At 40.3% G+C, this 23,927-nt stretch overlaps 1 protein-coding gene across 10 annotated transcripts in view; it reads right to left on the bottom strand.

Annotated features, from left to right (window-relative positions):
• The window catches only part of Pld5 (phospholipase D family member 5), a 404,115-nt gene that overhangs the window by 38,454 nt on the left and 341,734 nt on the right, over window positions 1-23,927 (bottom strand). For all 10 annotated transcript variants that reach the window (XM_074047195.1, XM_074047200.1, XM_074047198.1 and 7 more), the window contains one exon: window positions 3,092-3,289. In XM_074047195.1, coding sequence (XP_073903296.1) covers window positions 3,092-3,289 — 198 coding nt within the window. The remainder of the gene's footprint in view (window positions 1-3,091; window positions 3,290-23,927) is intronic.

The following is a 23,927-nucleotide window of genomic DNA, read 5'->3' as shown; positions in this document are numbered from 1 at the left end:
GTCTAGCACCTGATCAATAAAAATAGACCTTGAACTAGCTATGCTTTGTCCTAAAGAGCAAATGTGTATTATCTTTAGGTCTCTAAAAAGAAATTTATTAAGACAAAAATCCAGTCGGCTCTCATCTCATTTTTAATGAGAAATATGAGATTGTTAGAATTATCTGTCCTCAAGTTACTAGAAATCACATAATTAACTCTAACCAAGTGCTTATGTGTAGTCTATGAGAAAGTTAGAAATAATCCATGTTTATATCACAACTTGAAAATCATATTTAACTATGCTAAGTTATCAATTAGGTAAAATCTAATTTTGTGAATGGTTATTCTATTTGAATGGTTAATTATTCTCTTTGTGTGTGTTCAGCTTAGTTTTGGGACTGTCAACTCATAAAAAATACACTATTTTAAGATGTTTTAAAGCAAACATTGAATTTAAATAAATTTGTCTTGGCATTTGTTTGCCATATATTACTGAAAAACAACTATGCATTCTAGAACTTTCCATTAATATGACTGCTAATAAATTCAAGCTAACATTTATTGTCATTTTCGGAGAGCACTAAGTGAGGTACTGGAAATACCAATGATAAAGAAAACAGTGTGTATGATCTTAAGAGCCTTTTAAAATTGTGGGGAAATGATTACAAACAAATAGTTATAAGAATGTGATAAATGCTACAACAGAAATAAGATCAAGGAACACAATTCCAATAGCATGAGCTTTCTGACTTTTTTTACCTGCAAGATTATATACGTCTTCAAAAATAGTTTTCAATCAGTATCTGTAGAATTGAAATTTAAAGGTGGGCTTGACATTATTAATAAGAAATAGAACATATGATAATAAACTAAAATAAATAAATTAAAGTAGAAAATAAAAGTGTTCCATAGTTTAAGACTACCTAAATACATGTTTTATAATTCATTTGGTGGTTATCTCTTTAATAAAAAGCAACTTCTACATTTATCCTAGAATAGAACAAAGGCCTAGCATTTCATTGGTTTCAGTGGTGGTTGAGGCCTCTCTGTTGTAGATCTGGCAACTTTAGAATCAACAAAGGAAACGCCTTCCCTTTTTAAGGGTCAGAATTTAAATTTACGCAACAATCTCATTCAATTATCTTTAAGATTTAAACTTGAAAAAAAGGCATTTTTGTTTGTTTAAGATAGCTATTTAGAGAGTTCCACTGTGGCATTTCCATCTATAGATGTATTCTATCCAGAGTGGAGAGGAGATAAGGAAAGAGTGTAGGTGTGTAAATATGGTAGAAATACTGTGCACTGTGTATGTAAATGGAAAAATGAGACCTGTTGAAACTATCCCAGGAATTAGGGGAAGAGAGGATAAAGGAGAATGGTGGAGGGGGTGAATTCAACTATGATATATTAAGAACTTTTGTAAATGTCAAAATGTACCGAACACAATAATATGTTAATGATAATACACACATAAAAAAAGATTCAAACTTGAGAGACTAGAGGTATGACTAAGGGGGTGCCTAGTAAATACAAAGCCCTGAGTTCAAACCCTAGTACAGTGAAAAAAAAAAAGGTTCAAACATTAAATTCAAAATCTATGATCACTCAAAATTTGTTCATTAATCCACCTTTTTCTTGCTGCTTTCTATCTGTTTTTGTGGGCCCACTGCTTGGGATGTCATGTCATGTCATGTTTCCTGCTGCTGCTCACATACAAATTGGGAATAGTACCTGGCCTTCTGGACTTAACAGAGTTGTCTTGAGAAGCAAGAAAATGTACAGGAATAAATTTGCTAGTAAAAGGTCCTGTGCATTGCTACTTGCTACTGCATTCCTGGCTGCCACACTTTAAAGACTTCTTTAAATTCTGATGAAAAGCCTTCTTCACATTCATGTGAATTTGTTATTTCTTTATTTTTTTTATTGTTGTGCTGGGTGGGGGTACATTGTGGCATTTGCAAAAGTTCTTATAATGTATCAAATATATCATACTTGAGGTCACCCCCTCCATTGGTTCTCCTTTTGAATTTGTTATTTAATAGAAACAACGTCAGCCTCCTTATTCTAGTACTACATTTCTAAAAGTTCAGCTTGTCTTTCATGTGGAAAGGCAAAAAGGACATAATTCCCTCCTGTTTCAAATGCTCTTTAGTACCTAAAAGTTGGCATAAACGTGCTGACTTTGATCAAGGGGAGACGGGATAGTCATTTGGGAGCATGGTTCTGAGAAGATTCTGTGAGCTTTGGGATTAGTTCAGAAGCTTGATTCAGATCTGACTTCTCAGGTCTCATGCCAGATACAGACAATCAGATCCTGGGTGGGGTGGGGTGTAAATCTGCATTTAAGGGGACTCCCTGGCTGATTCCTAGATGCTTTAGACTTGGGAGATTAGGACTGGAGGCCTATTTACACTGTCTGTCTCTAGTGACACTGCAGGATAGCCAGGGGCTGAGCAACTAGTTGATGGACCTGGGAGGTTAGGATTTGCATGTAGGGGGGTTGTTGGATTTTGTTGGAGTCAGAGGCTTAGAGAGAGCAGGGCAGGAGCCTTGCCTGTTGAGTGGTCTCTTGCCTTCCAGTCTCAATCCAATTCAGCAGCTCTGACTTTAATCTGTTTTATATGCTGAGATTCCCTAAGATTTGTGTCATCAAAGAGTTCTACTGTTAAAAACAATTGGAAGTCACTGATGTAGGGCCTGGAGAATGGGTGAATCAGTTCAGGAATCAGAAGACTTGGGAACTGGTGTCAACTTGCTATTTGATGGACTTCTGTGCTTGTGAAAGAGTCTTTTAACAGCTCCATTTGTAAAATGGTCACAATCCCATGCTTACCTTACAGGACGGTTGTGGGGATCAAACCAGCCAATTCAAAGTATTTGAAACTAGGAATGATTATTAACATGCATTACTGTTATCATTGGTTTATTACTATATTATTTATATGATTTATTATTTGATTGAACATAAGAGAGGGCACATTTTAACTCTTTGAGATTGGGTAGGACTACTCTCTTTTTGCACAAAACAAGATTATACTGAAACATCCCCAGTTAACAAAGCCTTTGGAGGAAGGAGAGGGAGCAGAGGAAGAAGAGGGTAGGCAACTCACCGACACAAATGCTTGTGATTTGGTTTCGTTCAACTGAAGTTGCAATTTCTTTTCATTGTCATAGACGCCATAGAGTCTCTTGGACCAGGTCTGAGGTACTCTGCTCTTGAATTTTAATGAACTATATAAGGCAAATATTCTTTGTAAATCTAGGACCAGGCAGCTGCAGTTGTAGAAGATGACACCAAGTTCTTTCATCTGTGAAATTAAAATTGAAAGCATCAATTGCTGGGTGGATCTGATGGTGCTATTTTCAGAGAAAAAAATGCGTAAGAATGCAGTAGCAATGACATAGTTTTCCTTTCATTTATCGTTTTGAAGAAATATGTAGATATAGCCAGCCATGTTATAGTACACAAAAGAGATGTTTATAAAATGCTTAAATATTTTAGTGGCACTTTGCCTTGACTTTTGCATTCAAACTCTTACAGATAATTTCCCTCATATTCATCTACACTTCCATTATAAGCCCTCCGGATTTGTTTCCTTAACACCTATTTTTTTTTGTATGGATCCTTAAATTGTGCAGCGAGACAAAGACCTTAACTGCAACAAAACAGAAAGGCTTCAATCATGGACTTTGGGGCCATACCTCCTGGAATTAGTTTCCAGCACCACAGCTTTTTGGTTGTGTGACTTTGGACACCCTAATCGCTGCACTTTCATGTCTTCTTCCATAAAGTGGAGACAATAATATTTGTTTCATATAGTTACTGGGAGAGTTGTGAAACAAAAGCCAAGCAGGATATGAGAGAGGGTGACGTGTGTGTGAGTACATACATCTTTCTGGTGGCAGGGGTAGAGCTGGTGGGATAGGGATGTCAGATCCCCAGAGGACTTTGTGCTGGGAGGAGCAGTTCGATGTTTACCCCAAGGTCATGGGGAGGCAGGTAGTGACGGGATGGCTGTGGTGTGAAGAGGGGGAAAAGGATGAGGGCAGCTGGAGAGAGGATATTCAGCCCAGGCCTTGGCAGTGGCTCAGAGAGACTTACACATTCATACGTCTTTCCTGATCTCAGAGACTTACAGAAACTGCACTCTGCTCATTCCATGCAGAGCTTCAGTGGTGTATGAAACCCCTTTTGAGTCCTTTCCCAGGTTGGATCAGTGCTGCCACCTTTCCCTCTCCAGAAGTCTCTGGAGCACTCCACTGATTCTCAGCTTTTCTGCCAGGGTAGCCTTTATTAGCAGGCTCTCTGATGATGGGAATGGGTTAGAGGTTCTGGGACTTGATTTCTGCTTGGGTAGGTAGCTGTCCACTGAACAAGGGCATCCCTGACATGTTGCTTTGTCTGCCAGACAAAGCAAATTAGAGGCTAATGTTTTTGTTCTTTTGCTCTTTTGCAAAAAACAAAGTCCCGAACCCTGTGCCCAAAGATGAGGATTGAAGTCAAGGCTGTGGACAGATCTGGGGGCCTTGGACAAGTCATTCCATCTTACTAAGATTGTGAACAATGAGAAGGTCTGGCTCATAAAGTCTATGAGTGTTTTCTAGCCTGATCATCTGTCAGCTGGAAGCTGTCATTTTGAGACCTCTTCCCTCTGCCTGCCTACCTCCCCAACACTGTCCAGAGAACCTCTGTGAGACTGTTAGGACCAGCTCCTTTGGGCTCCAGCATGACTGTGGCTGGCAACCCTCCTGGGTGTCAAAGTCAGACCAGATAAGTTTGCATCTCAGCTCTGATCCTTGCTTATTGGATAGCCTTGAGTGAACTACTTAAGTCTTAAATTTCAGTGTTGTTCAATAAAGACAATCTGTGTCCAAATTTTACTGTTAAAATTGAAGAATAATCATAATTTTGATAGATAGTATTGGCCCATTGCTGACTTGGTATGTACACTGGACTCACATCCACTCAGAACCTATGACCTTCTTATGTGGAGTACAGTCTTCACAGATGCAATCAAGATAAGATGAGGTCATATTGAATTAGGGTGGGCCCAAATCTAATATGATGTGTGTCTTCATCAGAAAAAGGGAGTGTGGAGTCAGGCGCCAGTGGTTCACACCTGTAATCCTAGATACTCAGGAGGCAGAGATCAGGAAGATTGTGGTTCAAAGCCAGCCTGGGCAAATAGTTCTATGCGACCCAATCTCGAAAAAACCCTTCACAGAAGAGGGCTGGTGGAGTGGTTCAAGGGGTAGGCCCTAAGTTTAAGCCCCAGTACCACACACACATACACACACACACACACACACACACACACAAACACACACACACAATTGTGGACACGGACACACATGAGCACAGCGACTGAGATGGCACATCTACAAGCCAAGGATGCTAAGTGTAATGGGCTGAAAAGCTATTTTTGTGGAGGAGGTGACTCCTTACTTCGGCCCAGGAATTAATGAAAGGCAGAAAATAGATGATTTGGATGCCCTTTTTCCATAGAAATGGAATAAATCGACAGTGGGGAAAATGTAACGGGGACCACAAAAGGGAAAATCCTTTAGTATGGCCAGCTTGCATGCTGGCCAGCTTGCTCTGCTTGTTGGTTAAACTGACCTTTTTTTCCCTCTTTGTCCACATACTGGAGAATCTAAGGTTAACTCCCTTTACTCTTCAATTAAACCAGACAGTTTCCTCCCCTTATCTCTCTCTGACTGCCAGAGCAGTAAACCTGTCACCCAAGACATACAGCTTCAGAGATGTGGCACCAGATACATGCAGCACCAAGGCCAGCGGCCATTGCAGACATGCATCTCCTCACGCAGCAAAGCTCAGCCCCCGAGCTTCCCTTTAAAGGCAGACATTTTCTCTCAGAAGTAGGACAACACAGCTTTGAGAGGCTGACTCTCCCTGTACTCCTCTTCATCTGACAAATAATAAACCTTAATCCCTTTTCCTTGAAACCCTGCTCTCATTATTTGTAAGCTGAAAATTCACATTGAGGTCTGGGGACTGGCTTTCCAGTAACATGAGGACTGTGGTAATTGCCAGAAGCTCAGGAGAGACAAGGAAAGATTCTCCCTTGATGTCACAGTCTTGGACTTCTAACCCTCCACACCGTGAGACAGAATGTCTCTCTGTTCTTTGAGGCCAACAAGTGCATGGCAATTTGCTGTGACAACCCTAGGAAATGGATATGTTGTGCCCTACCTTTAACCTTGACAGTGGGTCAGGTGGACATAATTGTATCCCATTTAACTTGGAAAAGGAAATTGGGACTTTAGGTAGTTATTTGCCAATGGTAAATGACATAGCTGAGATTTGAACTTGGGTCGAACTGTGAAGCGTGCATACTTAACCACTATGCTATACTGCACTTAGCCTGTGGCCACTACACACTCCCTGGAGTCTATTGTTATTCATTCTATGAAGCCTTTGCTGGAAAATGAGTTTCCTACTTTGTCTACTGCTGTACTTAGCACCTCTCCCTGATGTGGTACATTTTACACTGCATCATATGCTATTTCCCCTATTTGACTTTTTAATATCTGGAGACAGGGACTATGTTAGGTTCATATTTTTATTTCCAGGACTGGGTTCAGAGCAGGTATTCAGAAATTGTCCACTGAAAGAACATCTGGCCCGTGAAATGAGCAAGAGGCAGTAGGAGTCTGAGCAGGAGGACAGACTGATGCCCTCTGTTCCTCAGCCCTTGAATCCAGGAAAAATATGTCCTGCTGTGCACAGGCCCTGCAGCAACAAAGATGGCTGCACTGAACCCACATGGCCACGCCAGTCTCAGAGGCCCACACGGAAGACATCCACCAGCATGGCGCTCAGTGATCAGAAGCAATAGCCAGCCTTAGATCATTGTTCCCTAAATATGCTGCCTGAACCTACAATACGGTGCAGGGCCCAACACAGGCTGTCTTTTGAATGGGGGGGTCTTCCTTAACATTCATACTATCCAAGCCCTAGTGGAATCAAAGAAAGAATACCATGAAAGTAGGAATTCAGAGTCTCATTTGTCATTTGTGATCAAAAGGCAAATCTGGTAGCCATAGGTTTTACCATGGTCATTTACCATTTTGCCATAAACCCTGAGTGCTTCCAGGTTATTCATTTACATACAGCCACATGCATGTTTGCAAACTTCTGTGAGAAGTATGGATAAGAACATCCTTTCCTATTCACCTCTTTCCTTGGGAATCCTAGTCCCTGATTGTCCCCTAATCTTTACATGGAGGTTACGGCCTCTCTGCTGTGGCTGGGGTCAGCTCAAAGAAAATGCAGTGCTCTGGAGCAAAGCAGCTGCCTCCACAGCTGCTCTCTGCTGCCTTCTCCTGACATGTGGAATGACAAGACACGAAGCCGCCCCGTTGCTACCCCAAGACCCCCACAAAAGCAGAAAGGAAACTGCTCTTCCATGTATGACAGGGCTCCAAGAAGAATGCCAGACTCTCATCACTCTTCTCTTCACAGCAGGCACAGGAACAAGACAGTGACCAATGGGACCTACTCAGGTACAGCAAGTCATCCATGGAACAGGCTCTGAAGACACAGCAACTCCACCTGGGCAAGGCGCTCAACTTGTTTACCTCTCTTACCTAACGGGGCTGCTGGGAGGAGTAAGTAAAAGGTCTCAGTGCCTGGCTCAACAGTGTCAGCTTTAGCTATGCCATGCCCTTTATCCTACCTTCTGAGGATATCTCTACTACAGCTGTGCTCTAGAGGGTTAAAGATTTTTTGACTCAGAGAACAGATGTTTTGTACCTTTTTGTTTGTTTGTTTGTTTTGTTTTTGTAGACAGGGTCTCACTAGGTAGCCCAGGTTGGCCTGGAACTCATGACCACTCCCCCCCCCCCCCCCCCCCGCCGCCCCGTCTCCATCTCCTGAGTGCTGGAATTACAAGCTTGTACCACCACACCCGGCTAAAACCTAAAGCTCAGGTTGCTGTTGTTCTGCCGTGTTGGAATGGAACACAGGCAAGCATTCCACCACCGAGCTACACCCCCAGTCATGGTGTGGCATATGTCTTTTATTCACAAAGAATTTCATTTTCACCACTAGTGTGACATTTCAGTCATAAGTGTGAGGGAACAAAATTCACTCATCAAAGACCATTTGTGGTTGGACTGAATTGATGACAGAATGGCTATAACCGACAGGCTATTTCAGGTGTGTGAAATATAACACACATTGTCAAGCATGGTGGCACATGCATGTATTCCCAGCACTCAGAAGGCTGAGGCAGTGAGTTCAAGGTCAGCCTGGGCAAAAGTAAATGAGACCCCATCTCAACCAAAAAACAAGGCATGTTGATGTGTGCTTGTGATCCCAGTTATGCAGGAGGCTGTACACAGGTGTGTCACCATCTGAGCCATACCCCAGGCAAAAAACATGAGACCCTATCTAAGAAAAATATATATACATATAGCAATAAAGGACTGGGTGCCACAGCTCAAGTGGTATAGTGCCTGCATAGCAAGCGCAAGGCCCTGAGTTCAAACCTCAGCACTGTCAAAGAGAAAAAGGTAAAAAGAAATAAAAAACATGGCATTTCCACTTCATACACCAGGCCAGCTCTCACTGGTCATGACTTCAGTAGGTGTCGGTAAGGTGGTACAGGAGCTGGGACAACAGCAAAGAGTTACTGGATTCTGCTGGAGTAGCAATGTACATAGGAGAACACATGGAAAGGAGGAAATGAGACAATCCTAGGATGCATTAAAAGGCTGGCGAAAGTCTGTGTGGGGGCAGGAAAGTGACAGAAGGTTAGGGCCAGGGAGTGAGAAAGCAGAGTGGTTGTGGCAGCTGTGTGGATGGAGATTGCAAATCTTGTCCCAAAGGTCTGGACATCCAACTTAAGAATAACAAAAGGAAAGCATCTGGTCAGTGAAATTCCAAGGAATTTATTACTTTAAATATTTCTTTAAAAATAATTTTTTAAGGATTAAAAAGATATCAGTTTCAGGAACCAAGTGGCACGTGGCATTATTACTTCTTAACGCACGGGAGACAATAAAATGTCCTTTCTACAGGGAAAGTTAATTTTTATCAAATAATCAAATTGATAAAAATTGATTTTTTTATCAATTTGATTAATTGATCAATTAATTTTATCAAATAATACATTCAATCTTTACAGAGGGGGGTGTATGTTTCCTCTTCAGGTCTGTAGTATGGCCAAAATGTATATGCTAAGCCACTCACAGTCATAAGCTGATTGTATCTGTACTTACATCTCTCTGCACATACAGCCATGTCCATATCTATATCAGCATCACGCTTATATCTAAACCTAGTTCTATGTGTACATCTCTATGTTCATATCTAGGTCTGTATCTACACCTATGTCTACCTGTGTGTTCACACCTTGGTCTACCTCTGTAACCACATCCACACTGATGTGTACATCTGTATCCAGATCCACTTCTATATCTGCTTGTAAACCTACATCCACATCTAAATCAGATCCACAGTACATCTGTATCCAGGCCCACATTCATTTACCAATCTACGTCTTCAGCCACACCCGAGTCTACATCTATCCACATTTACATCAATGTCAGTATCTATATCCACACCCACAGCCGGTTCTGTATCCACACGAACATCCGTAGCTCTCTTCTTCCATGAAGAAGTACCATGCAGATTCTGAGGCTAGAGCCGAGAAAGTCAGACCTGTTTCCTGCTCATAACAGGCTTATTGCATAGAGTGTAGCAGGGAACACAAAAAAAGAAAAATATGAAGTTATTAACACAAGGGGTTTTATGCCAACAGTACATGTTTTGAGTAAAATTCTAGTTCCCATTTCAGGGAAGAGCACTGAGGCTGTGGTCACTAATCTTGCCAAGCTAACTTTGCTGCTTCCTAGCAGAACTCACATCTGGAGTCAGTTTGACTGTTAGTCTGTTTCTTTCCACTGTGTCATCTGCCTTAGGCTATCTGTACCCTCACATCCTTGAGGGAGTTTCCCCAGCACTTTCCACCACACCAGCAGAGTATTTTACTTAATTAATTCCAGAACACTTGCTCTTTATTTTTCTTTAGAGCCCACTTGGTCTCAAACTCTTGGTCTTCCTGCCTCAACATCCCAAATGATAGAATTATAGGCATGAACCACCACACCTGGCACACTTGTTCTTTCAAACTGGGTGGCTAAAGGTAAAAGGCTGGAGATACCCAACTAGAGGCACTTTTATGAATAAATGTGAATTAAAGGCAATGTCCAAAAAAGACATGAAAGGAGGGAAAATGGCTGTCACTGGAATAGAACATTTTTAGGTAGATTAGGTAACAACAATGCTATGGAGATGCAAGAAGATGAAAACAGATTTTCCATAAGACTGAACCACTGTGATTGAATTTGGGGACCAGATAGTTGGATTAACATTACAGCTCCTCAGCTTATTAGCTGTGTGTAACTTTGGACAAGTTCTTCAGTTTCTTTTGCTACTGAGAAAAGTGACATGTGACACCTGGGAGATAGCATGGGCTCTTAGCTAGGTCTTTGTGTTTCTAGGACTGGCCTGGCCTGGCTGGACCTTCAATTTCCTGCTAAACCATTTCATTACCTGACATCAGGCAAAGCCACTCTGACCATTCTTGGTGGATCAAGATGTACTTTCTATATAAGAATGAATATAGAATTGTTTATCTCTTTTACTTATTTTTATTATTGTGCTGGGTTGGGGGTACTTTGTAGCATTTACAAAGGTTCTTAGAGTGTATCAAATATATCATACCTGATATATTTGCTCTCCTTCACCGCCCCCCACAATTCCTGGAACAGTTTTAACAGGTATGATTTTTGCATTTCCATACATGTGTATATATTATTTGCATCATCTTTATTTGCCTACCCCTTTCCCTGCTACCTCCCTGCTCCCTCCGGTGCCAACCCCTCCCTCTCCCAGGCAGAACCTGTTCTGCCCTCCAGTTCTCTGATTTTGTAGAAGAAAAAACATAAAAGATAAAAAAACAGAAACATGGCATTTTTGCTAGTTTGTGATAAAGATAGCTACACAGAGAAATTCCTTGTGTTGTTTCCATATATATATATATATATATATATATATATATATATATATGTATTACAGCCCCAATTGGTTCATCTCGTCAGTCCTCTTCAGACCTCTTCACTCCTCCCTAGTCCCATTCCCATGGTGGCCCCAGTCAGTTTAAGAGTTCTATATTCATTCCTGTACAGTGAGTACATCTACCAAATTCAAGTTTTTGGTTTCCTTCCCTTCCCTATCTCTCCCATCACGGCCTCTTCTTAGTGTGACCTGTGATGTTGCTGTATTTGTTTTAGGTCTATAATCCGCATATGAGGGAGAACATATGGCTTTTGTTCTTCTAAGCCTGACTGACTTCGCTTAAGATGATGTTCTCCAGTTCCATCCATTTACTTGTGAATGATAAAATTTCATTTTTCTTCATGGCTGAGTAAAATTCCATTGTGTACAAGTACCACATTTTCTTGATCCATTCGTCAGTGGTGGGGCATCTTGGCTGTTTCCATAACTTGGCTATTGTGAATAGCGCTGCAATAAACATGGGTGTGCAGGTGCCTCTGGAGTAACCTGACTCATAATCTTTCTGGTATATCCCTAGGAGTGGGATTGCTGGATCTATATTTAGTTTTTTAAGGAGCCTCCATTGTGATTTTCCATTGTGGTTGTACTAGCTTAACATTCCCACCAGCAGTGTATGAGGGTTCCTTTTCCCCTGCATTCTCACCAACATTTGTTGGTAGTGTTCTTGATGGTATTCTTCTATTCTAACGGGGTGAGGTGGAATCTTAGTGTGGTTTTGGTTTGCATTTCCTTTATGGCTAGGGATGGTGAACATTTTTTCATGTGTTTTTTAGCCATTTGGACTTCTTCCTTTGAAAAAGTTCTGTTCAGTTCAATTGTCCATTTCTTTATTGGATCATTGATTTGGGGGAGAATTTAGTGTTTTGAGCTCCCTATGTAGATTCTGGTTATCAGTCCCTTGTCTGATGTATAGCTAGCAAAGATTTTCTCCTATTCTGTGGGTATCCTCTTTAATTTGGAGACCATTTCTTTTGTTGTGCAGAAGCTTTTTAATTTCATGCAGTTCCATTTGTCAATCCTTTCTCTTAGTAGCTGAGCCATTTAAGCTCTTCTGAGGAAGTCCTTGTCTATGCCTTTTGCTTCTGGTGAATTCCCTGCTCTTTCCTATACTAGCTTCAAAGTTTTAAGCCTAATATTAAGGTCCTTAATCCACTTTGAGTTGATATTTGTATAGGGTGACAAACATGGATCTAGTTTCAGTTTTCTGCAGGCAGATACCCAATTCTCTCAGCAACATTTTTGAAGAGGCTGTCTTTTCTCCATCATATGTTTTTGGCACCTTTGTCAAAAATTAGGTGGGCATAACCGTGGAGTCATATCTGGGTCATCTATTCTGTTCCACTGGTCTTCATGTCTGTTTTTGTGCCAGTACCATGCTGCTTTTATTGCTATTGCTTTGTAATATAGTTTGAAGTCGGGTATTGTGATACCTCCAGCATTGCTATTTTTGCCCAGTATTGTCTTGGCTATTCGCGGTTTTTTGTGTTTCTAAATGAATTTAGGGTAGATTTTTCAATCTCTGTGATGTAAGTCATTGGAATTTTGATGGGAATTGCATTGAACATGTAGATTGCTTTTGGTAGTATAACTATTTTTACTTGTTGATTCTGCCAATCTATGAGCATGGAAGATCTTTCCATCTTCTGTAGTGTTCTGCAATTTCTTTCTTGCATGGTTTATAGTTCTTGTAGAGGTCATTCACATCCTTTGTTAAGTTTATTCCTAGGTATTTGATTTCTTTGAAGCTATTGTAAATGGAAATGTTTTTCTATTGAACACATAATTTTTGAGCCTGTCAAAATCACCATAAGAAGGGGACTAAGGTAGAAAAGAGAAAAGTGGAGGGGATGAACCAACTTGGGATATAATACATACATACACAAAAATGTCAATAATGAAGCTCCCTGTATAGATATCTTAAGCAAACAAAATGCCTTTTTTTCAAAAATGAAGTACAGGAAGGTAAAACAGGTCCAGTCTGGGGGATTGGTACCAGTAGGGTGGGGGAGGATATAAGCAAAAGGGTGCAAGAGGGTGAATATGGTGGAAATACTATGTATTTATGTATAAAAATGAAAAAATGATCTGTTGAAACTAATCCAGGAATGGGGGAAGGAGGATAAAGGACAATGATGGATGGGGTGAATTTAACTAAGATAAATGGTAAACATGTTTATAAATGTTACAGTGTAACCCTAGTACAACAGTATGATAATAAAAGTGAAATTTTAAAAAAAAGTTAAAAAATAGACAAAAACAAGACCACATTGTGATCATGACTGACTGAGCAGAGACAAAAAGCATGAGCATTGTTCAAACATTAAAAATGATGAAGCATTCTCCAGCAGGACAAATATGACGGACTCTGACTCTCGCTTCTTTATTAACTGCAGTTTAGCTTTCCTTCATTCTTACTCCCTAAATAGATAAGGCTTATTTAGATCCCAGTGATAGCATTGCCTCCACTTCCTAACAGGATCCAGTCATGAACAAAGTCCTGCTTCCTAACCCCTCCCCCAAATCATCTCACAAAAACTCAAATCCCATTATTACCACCGCACATGTTCTCCCTTGTCCTAGCAGGTAGTTTATTCAACCTCTGCATTCCTGCTGGCCTTTGGCTGGGGACAGTGACACTACCTTACCTCTTGCTTATGTCATTGGACAGACAGCACAACACCCAGTGACCAACACCCAATATTCTCACTGTTGCTATTCTATCCCAAGGTACTTTTTAGGTGGAAGCATTAGGTATTAACTTTGTTTCAGCTGAAACACCAACAGATACTTCAAGGGAAGCGAGCAAATGAAGGGCAGTAATGGTATTTGTGGTCAGACATAGAGAAGGATTGTAGTTTGGGAAAAGGCTTCATCTGTTAGAACCTAAAGTCAAACAGTACTCGTGGGACATTTTCAGGGCCACCCTGTCTTCTGGTATCCGTTTTTATTAAGTGACACTTTTAGAATGTATACCATCATGTGCTTTAATCTGAAAAATCTATTGAACCAAATTTTCAAAAACTAGTGGAAAAATTGGAAGTATAAAATATCTTAATGTGTCTTATTTGTGGTACTGGGGTTTGAACTCAGGGCTTTGTGCTTGCTAGGCAAGTGCTATACCACCTGAGCCACCTCCAGTCCTGGAAGCATACAGCAAAAATACTTATTTAATAGCATGTGATTATGAGGGATGCTTGTCCTTTTGAGTATGAGCCAATGGAGGGAGGCATATCCATGAGCAGTTTCAGTCCCCAAGACTCTCCTTCTGTACATTTATCACTGTCAAGATCCCAGTGGCCACTGTATCTCCATGAAGTCTTACTAGATTTTTCTCCAGCTATTAGTATTTCTAATGATTACTCTAAACAAAGATTTAGTGTTCCTTTTCCCCTGCTGTGTAAATTAAGTGACTGATTTGTGAGCTTTTGCTTGCAATGCTTGATGTCATTCTGTTCTGGGGCTACATTACAGCTTATTCTCTGAAGGTAGGAAAAAAACCTATAGAGATGTAAAGAGAATTAAATTTCCTGAGTCTCTTACTCTCATCTTAGGATGACTCAAACCCATTTCTAGCTCTTTGTATTTGACTCAGGCTGCTGCTGAAGATGGGCAAAATGGAACTGGCTTTTGTTTTGAAGATGTTTCATCTAGAGCAAAAATTCTGGACAGATTTATGAAGGAACTTTCTAAAAATGCTGGCAGTGAGAAAAGAAGAAAGTTGGGCTTCTAATAGTTTCCATGTCTAGATTATCAAAGGAGAAAGAACTAAAGGTCCAATTGGTTCCTGGATGCATTTTAAATGTTTTAGCAACAGCACAAACCTCCCCCAGGCAAAAACCAGGGTCTGTCTGGTGTTGAGCTGCCACACCCTGCCCAGCCTCAGGGGATAGCCACAAACCGGTGTCTACCCTGATGGGATCCCCAACTTCAGTTAAATGATATAACCAATGGATGCAGTGAGAAATAAGCCAAATTGATTGAATGTCCAACTATTCAAAATAAAATCTTGCTGGAAAAGCTGGAGTTTTATCAGCTAATTATTCTTTGGAAGGGAATTATTCTTGGAAAGAGATCAACTTTTTTCCCCACAAAGTGGCAATGTGCTAGCGAAGCCTGTGGAGCTAAGAGAGGTCTATGAACTCAAACAACTGCAGTACCATGTCAAGAAGTTGTGCTGAGGGTGCTAATTTTGGTAAAAACTCAAGTTGTATCAATGGTTCTTTCTTGTTCTTTGCACCAGTACATTATGCAGGTGGGGAAGTTGGAAAGACCATTTGAGTTTCCTCCAGTCCAGGAGACACTGTCAAGCCACTTCTTAGGGAAGAATAACAATAGAAACAATCCTAATTTATCATAGTGCTCACTGTGCACTGTAGTCCTCTAGATGCTTCATGTCTCATTCTTTAAACTTCACAGCAACCCATTTTACAGGCAAAGAAACTGAGATTTAGGGATTTGCACAAATGACAGCTCGTAGGCAAGGAAGTTGGGGTTCTGATACTTAGTGACTAGTTTAGCATTGCAATAAAGAAGTTCTTTACACAGTGGAGCACCTGTGAGACTAGATATTCCCTGTGGGCCAGGGTCACGTCCTGCTGTTTATATGCATGTCCTCTTTTAGTCTGACCAGGTATTTTGAGTTTTAAAATGAAGAATTAGGGAAAACATGTAATTACAAAACTTTTTTTACTTATTGTTTTTTCAAACTTAGTGGAAGGTAGTTATCAAAGGGAAAGCAATGAGCGAAGAGTGATTCCTTTTAGCTAGGAGACAAGAAAAAGCATTAAAACAAAACAAACAACAACAACAAAAACAGCCTTGGCTTGGTGGAGAAGCAGAAGCCCAAGGAGTCTGATGGATGTTCCTGTCAGCAGCACAGGGAGAGGAGCAGCATATAATCATCTCTGCTGTGATTCAGAATAATTAATACAAGTTAGCCTAACTACAGCTCAATTTATCATTCATAGATGTCCAGTCTATTGCTTTCATGATTTCATAGAAATGTGAACAAGTATTTCTTTAATTTTCTTGACAAAGACAAAAGGACCTGCAACTGTGAGCAACTTACAGATATACGGTTAGCTGCTGATTTATATTCTGAGTTACTGCAGGAAATTTAATTACTAGGAACTCTAACTTCATTTTATTTCTGCCCTCAAGGTGAAATTTTTGTTACTGGGGATAAAAAAGATAAAGAAATGAATCTTGGGAGCTCAATAACAGCCTCCTGCTCATAAGTGTACTTACTCTCCCACCCCACCCCCTTGCTCCCAAGTGGGTGGCTTCTACCATTTAATTCATTGAGATCTTATTTTCTATGTCTCCCAAGTGAGAACCGTGATGCTTGGGTGAAAGGAACACCATTAACTGAAGAGACAGAGAGGATATACGAATCTTGGAAAACGCAAGTTTAACCTTATTTCAAAATTAAGGAAACTGAGGCTCCCAAAGGGGGGAGTAACTTACTACAGAATAATGACCTGTGATTTCAGTCCTAGGCTCCTTTGTCTAATAAGGCTGTGCAAATACCATACTGTGTTCATTTGTAGGATGAATGAGAAGTGAGTTGTTTGCCCACCTGCCTAAGTCACGTCCCTCTCTCCCTCACCTCCCTTACTTTCCTCTCTCTCCTTCCTTCCTTCCATCCCTAGTTAATTCCTTCCCTTCTTTGCCTTTTTCCTTCCTTCCACTTTAATCAATGCTTCATCTTTTATAAGGATCTGAAATATTTGTTTGAAATCTTTGACTTTTAGGAATCCACAAAACAATTTCTTGTCTTTATCTAGACACAGGTAAGTCAGTAGATGAAAACCTTGGCTAGATGAGGATTTTCATGGGAGGAACCTTAGAGGATGAGGCCTGAGAGTGGAATGGGAAGAAGTAAATTGGAAACACATTTCAGTTGTTTTTTGGAGTACTTTAATTTCATCATTCTTCTATAGAAGATTTGATAATGATTCTACAAGGCCACTGTGGCTCTTCCTGCCATTCCTGCTTCCTGTCTTTTTTTGTTTGTTTGTTTGTTTGTTTTTCTGAGGCAAGGTCTCAGAAACATAGCATTTTTGCTAGTTGAGATAAGGATAGCTATACAAAGAGATTCCTAGCATTGCTTCCATGCACATGTGTATTACAACCTAAATTAATGCATCTCTACCTGACCTATTCACTACTTTCCAGTCACCTTCCCAGGAAGGTTGACCTCTGTTTAAAGACATATTAAATCCCCACTCCTATTCAACATAGTACTGGAATTTCTAGCCAGAGCAATTAATCAAGAAGAAGAAGAAATAAAAGGAATACGAATAGGTAAAGAAGCTGTCAAAATATCCCTGTTTGCAGATAATATGATCCTATACCTTAAAGACCCAAAAAACTCTTAAATGCCATTATCAGGTATAGCAAGGTGGCAGGATACAAAATCAACTTATAAAAATCATTAGCTTTTCTATACACCAACAATGAACAAACTGAGAAGGAATATATGAAAACAATTCTATTTACAATAGCCTCAAGAAAAAAATCAAATACCTAGGAGCAAACTTAACAAAAGAGGTGAGTGACCTCTACAAGGAGAATGATGAACCCCTGAAGAAAGAGATTGAGGAAGACTACAGAAGATGGAAAGATCTCCTATGCTCATGGATTGCTAGAATCAACATAGTAAAAATGGTTATACTATGAAAAGCAATCTACGTGTTTAATGCAATTCCCATCAAAATCCCAATGACTTTCATCACAGAGATTGAAAAATCTTCCCTAAAGTTCATTTGGAAATACAAGAGACTGCGAATAGCCAAGGCAATATTCAGCAAAAAGAGCAATGCTGGAGGAATCACAATACCTGACTTCAAACTATATTACAAAGCAATAGCAATAAAAACAGCATGGGACTGGCACAAAAATAGACATGAAGACCAGTGGAACACATGGAGGACCTGGATATGAATCCACACAGCTATACCCGCCTCATTTTTGACAAAGGTGCCAAAAATATATGATGGAGAAAAGACAGCCTCTTCAACAAATGTTGCAGGGAAAAGTGGTTATTTATCTGCAAGAAACTGAAACTAGATCCATGTCTATCACCCTGTACTAGCATCAACTCAAAATGGATCAAGGACCTAAATATCAGACCTGAAACTCTGAAGTTACTACAGGAAGGAGCAGGAAACACTCTGGAACTAATAGGTATAGGCAAGGACTTCCTCAATAGAACACCAGCAGCTTAGCAACTAAGAGAAAGGATGGACAAATGGAACTTCATAAAATTAAAAAGCTTCTGCACAGCAAAAGAAATGGTCTCTGAACTGAAAAGACCACCCACAGAGTGGGAGAAAATATTTGCCAGCTCTACATCAGACAAAGGACTGATAACCAGAATATACAGGGAACTTAAGAAACTAAACTCTCCCAAAAATCAATGAACCAGTTAAGAAATGGGAATTGAACTAAATAGAACTTTCTTAAAAGAAGAAATTCAAATAGCCAAAAAACACATGAAAAAATGCTCACCATCTCTAGCCATAAAGGAAATGCAAATCAAAACCACACTAAGAGTCCACCTCACCCCTGTTAGAATAGCCATCATCAAAACACCACCAACAACATGTGTTGGTGAGGATGTGGGGAAAAAGGAACCCTCGTACACTGCTGGTGGGAATGCAAGCTAGTACAATCACTCTGGAAAAAAATTTGGAGGCTTCTTAAAAATCTAAACATAGATCTGCCATATGATCCAGCAATCCCACTCCTAGGGATATACCCAAAGGAATGTGACACAGGTTACAACAAAGGCACCTGCACACCCATGTTTATTGCAGCGCTATTCACAATAGCCAAGTTATGAAAACAGCCAGGATGCCCCACTACTGATGAATGGATTAAGAAAATGTGGTATTTATATGCAATGGAATTTTACTCAGCCATGAAGAAGGATGAAATCTTATCATTCACAAGTAAATGGATGGAACTGGAGAACATCATCTTGAGCAAGGGTAGCCAGACTCAGAAGACCAAAAATGGTATGTTCTCCCTCATATGTGGTCTTTAGATCAAGGGCAAATGCAGCAGTGTTGTTGGACTTGGGTCACATGACAAGGGGAAAACACATATGGAAGGCATGGGGATAGGTAGAAAACCCCAAACATGAAAACATTTGATGTTCCCACTCCAGAGGAATTAATACAGAAACCTTAAAGTGACAGGTCAACATGAGAAGGGCATCAGGAACCAGTATAAAGATCAGTTAGAGATGAATCAACCTGGGTTTTAGCACATTTGTGCATGAAAGCAATGCTAGGAATCTCTCTGTACAGCTGTCCTTATCTCAACTAGCAAAAACTCTACGTCTTTCTTATAATTGTTTATTTCTACTCCTCAATGGAACTGGAGAAAAGCACAGAACAGGTTCTGCCTGGAAGCGAGGGGGGAGGGGAGGATAAGGTGGGGATGGGGGGGCAGGGGGGGAGAAATGACCCAAACAATGTATGCACATGTGAATAAATGAATAATAATAAAAAATAAAGACATATTGACCTCTGTCATTTTAAGGTTACTGTATTAGCTCCTCCGCAGTGGGGACATCAGACACTTTCATGTTTTGGATTTCCTACTTATCCCCATTCCTCTCATATGTGCTCTCCACTTATCATGTGACCCAAGTCCAACAACATTACTGCATTTGCCCTTGATCCAAAGTCTGTATATGAGGGAGAACATGTGATTTTTGGTCTTCTGAGCCTGGCTAACCTCGCTCAGGGTAATGTTCTCCAGTTTCATCCATTTACTTGCAAATGATAAGATTTCATTCTTCTTTGTGGCTGAGTAAAATTCCATTGTGTATAAATACCACATTTTCTTGATCCATTCGTCAGTAGTGAAGCATCTTGGCTGTTTTCATAACTTGGCTATTGTGAATAGAGCTGCAATAAACACGGGTATGCAACTGCCTTTGGAGTAACCTGTGTTGCATTCCTTCGGGTATATCCCCAGGAGTGGGATTGCTGGATCATATGGCAGATCTATGTTTAGTTTTTTTAAGAAGTCTCCATATCGTGAAGTACAGAAATGCTTTGAAAATTTTCAGAGGAAAAGGAGCCCTTCTTGTCCCAACAGATAAAAAAAAATTGAGGAAAGATTTATTTCAGCTTCTGGCTTCACAAGTTTGGTCCATGGTTGGATTTTAGATCAGCAATAAGGCACAACACTGTGGCAGAAAGTTATGGAGGATCATAGCCACTCACCTCGTGGTAGCCAGGAAGTTGAGAGGGAGGCAAGCTAACTTTTCAAAGACATGCCTCTGTGATCCAGTGCCCCAGTGTGGTCCCTTTCCTAATAGCCCATGCAGCTTTGAACTCATCAATGCAATGCTCCACTGAGGAAGTTAGACACTCATGATCCAATCTCCGCTCAAAGCAACCAAACCTTTAACAAACGAGCCCAGAAAACTGTCTTTATTTCTTTGTGTTTCTCCTGATTTGCAATCTCATAATTCAGTGCTCTGGCTGGCTCTCAGGATTGCCTCTATGAGCAACAAAACTTTCCCTACATTTGCACTTCCATCAGTGGGACAAATCAGGGCCCAGGGCTGGACAACCATTTCAAAGTGAAACATTGCATCCAGATTCATAGCTCCATTGGTCATCATCTCCTCTCTGTCCATGTAGCTCGAGAAACATCTCAGAATGACTGGGCTAGCTTGCAACCCTGAGTGCAATGGATGGCCACCCAGATAGTTTATCAGCCTTAGTGGAAAAAGCAAGCACTCAGGTTTCAATTCTAGCTCTACCTCCTTCTTGCTTTTGGGCAAGATCCTTAATCTCTCTGTAAAGTGAGATAGGAAGAATAATCATGGAGTTATTGTAATGATTAAACAAACACATATATACACATACATACATATAAGTAAACACATGTACCCAAACATATACATATATAAGCATGTGTAAAGGTATATACACACATACACATATGTGTGTATATATATGTGTGTGTGTGTATTCTACTTGGGACAATGTCTACCACAGAATCACATGTGTTTGCTATGTCATCTTTACAAGCCATCACACACAAGAAAGGGCTGAGTGGTAACATCCAAATAAGCATTTCTGCCACATTTGTACTCTTCAGGAAAAGTCTCAGGGACATGCCCTGACCTGCCACACCTTGCGTATGGAAATTACAGAGCACTTGCCAGTTCTCTGCGGCTGCCTGGATCACATTTCCCTTTCCTCCCTTCCTAGCTTCAAGCAGGAAACTTGTCTATTTACATAGTTATTTTCAGCTTATCAATATTACAAGCTAATGAAACAAAGAAATTTAGGGAAGCCTGGCAAGATGGTGGAAAGAGATAGGTTTTCCATCTTGCCCATGCTTAAGCACAAAGATGAAGACCTACTACAGGTTAGGAAGTATTGAAAACATAACTTCTACCTTTTTTCTACCCCCCCACTCATTTCTCCCATGGCAGAAAGAATGACCTCCTGGTGAAACTGAGGAAAGGAGTCAGTATGTACCTTCTGGCTCTTCCTCTCATTCATAGCAACCTGGCCTGGGGGAAGCATTCATTTACTCCTGCCCTGTAGGGAGCATGTAAAGAAACAACCTGCAGACCTGCATCCACTATGGCATTGAACATAAATTCAATTCTGGAGAATTGGTGGGAGGCCAATTTTGATAACAAATCTAGGCTACATTTTCCATGCTGGCTTCATCTGAGACTATTCACCGTTTTCTGATTCCTACAGGTATTTTTAAAAATTGGTGTGGAGCTCATGAATTTAAGAGTAGTATTTATTGGTTGCCAGAAAGTCCAAAAAAGGAGCTCCCACATCTAATACTCTCAACCCTATTCTTCTGTGGTTATTCCTATGGATTTGAATCCAGTATGAGCTCTTGAACCAACTTCCACCTAGCTAGAATTTAAAAAAAAAAAAAGGTGTCAAAAACAGTGTCTTTGTGCTGTGTCAAAATGTCTTCCTGACTTGCCTACGCTGTTCCCAGATCTGTTGCATTTTTCATTTTAGTGTTTACCAAAACATGCCTACCACAGTACTTGGAATGTAGCAATGTCTCAAGATGCTCCACCATTGATTAATAAATTGAAAACACAAGCTGGAGTATAAAAACAGGTTGGAGTATGAAAGCACAATTGAAATAAGCCAAATCCTTGTCTGATCCTTCAGTTGGTTTCCTAGAGCTTAAGGCCTACAAAGTAGCCAAGGCATGACACTCTTGAGGCTGGGGTGTCAGGTTGAGGACCCATGATGCACCTGATGTCCTTCAATGTCTATCAAAATGAAGATGGATGTGCTAGAGAAATCAATACTCCAAAATAGGGTAATCTGGAACCTTATTGTATAACTGTTTCACATTTGAAAAGGGTTGGCAATCAGTTTTTGAACTCATGGGATCAAGTTATCTTCTTAAGGATCTAGAGCAGGGAAAGCTCTCTCTGAGGGAATAGGAGATAGCCCAAAACTTCTTGGGAGCTGACTTGCTATACAAGAAGGAAGGAATATTCATTGAGCTTGACCAGGGGTAAGTGTGTGGGACTGGGAAAACTTTCTGAAAATAATTTAATATTGTTTCCCCAAGAATATTATCAACGTTGTCTTAAAACAATAAGCACAGTAAAAACAAGTTTTAGGGGTAAATGTCCTAAGGATTGTCCATGTGCCAGCCTGGTGTGATTTGCAAGACTCTTTAATGCTGGAACCATCATACAAAATGTGTCCAAGTCTAGCATGAGCAGAATAGCAATAGTACCCAGCTGACCACGGGCCTGGCTAAGAGCATCTTAAAAATACACCAGAATCTCAGAGACACCAAATACCAATGGTAGGGACAGCAGTCAACAATCATCACGTGATGGAAGAAATGAAAGTAGGGCCATTGGATGTGGGAAAAAAAAAAGACCAGATGCTTTGCTTGCCAATTTCTAAATTCTCATTTCGACCAAAGATGAAAACTGAATTACTCAATTCTTTCCTCATGTTTTTGTATTGCTAAAACATGATTGTCATCAATAATTCAAATGAACTAGATGTCTGAGAGCCGTTATAGCAAACAAAACGGTTTGGCAAGCAAACATTACTAGAAAAATGTGTTTGTGGCGTATGTAATTACAAAGTAATAATTCCTCAGTAATGTAATTTTTGTAGAAAGCTAATAACTGAGGCAAGGATGGGTATGAAAAGGGGTAGATTTGACCACAGTATATTGTATGCATGTATGGAAATATCACAATGAAACACTGTGTATAATTAATATATGCTAATAAAAAGAACTGTTAACTGCTTAGTCAGCTCATAGACTAATAGCCACGTTGTATAAATAATTCAATTCAAGCCAACAAGTAAATTTTCAGTGCCTCTTGTGTGTGAGGCACTGTATTAAGCTGGCAGGATAATCTGAGGAGCAAGTCCCAGTCTTTGATGTGTAAGTACATTCATGAGCTGGCTAGGTTGTGAAGGAGTATGGTAACTGGAAAAGGAGAAAACACAGCATACAAAGAACCATGAAACAAAGCAGGATCTATGGCTTGAGGAAAATATCACCAACATTCTGAATGATTTAAACAAAGGAGATACTGCATCAGTTTAGAACGGGTTCTTAACATCTGGGACAAGCATGGAGTTCAGTAGGTGTGGTGTGTTTCTGCATGATTCTCAGAACAGAATCCACAAATATCCTGTGATTAAAATAGCTAATAGCGGCCTGATGCTGGTGGCTCACGCCTGTAATCCTAGCTACTCAGGAGGCAGAGATCAGGAGCATCATGGTTCAAAGACAGCCTGGCCAAATACTTCGTGAGATCCTATCTTGAAAAACCATCACAA

Source organism: Castor canadensis, chromosome 11 (genome assembly GCF_047511655.1).
Source record: "Castor canadensis chromosome 11, mCasCan1.hap1v2, whole genome shotgun sequence".
NCBI lineage: Eukaryota > Metazoa > Chordata > Mammalia > Rodentia > Castoridae > Castor > Castor canadensis.
The sequence above is the reverse complement of the archived record's forward strand: the minus strand, read 5'-3'. Positions and strand labels throughout refer to the sequence as shown.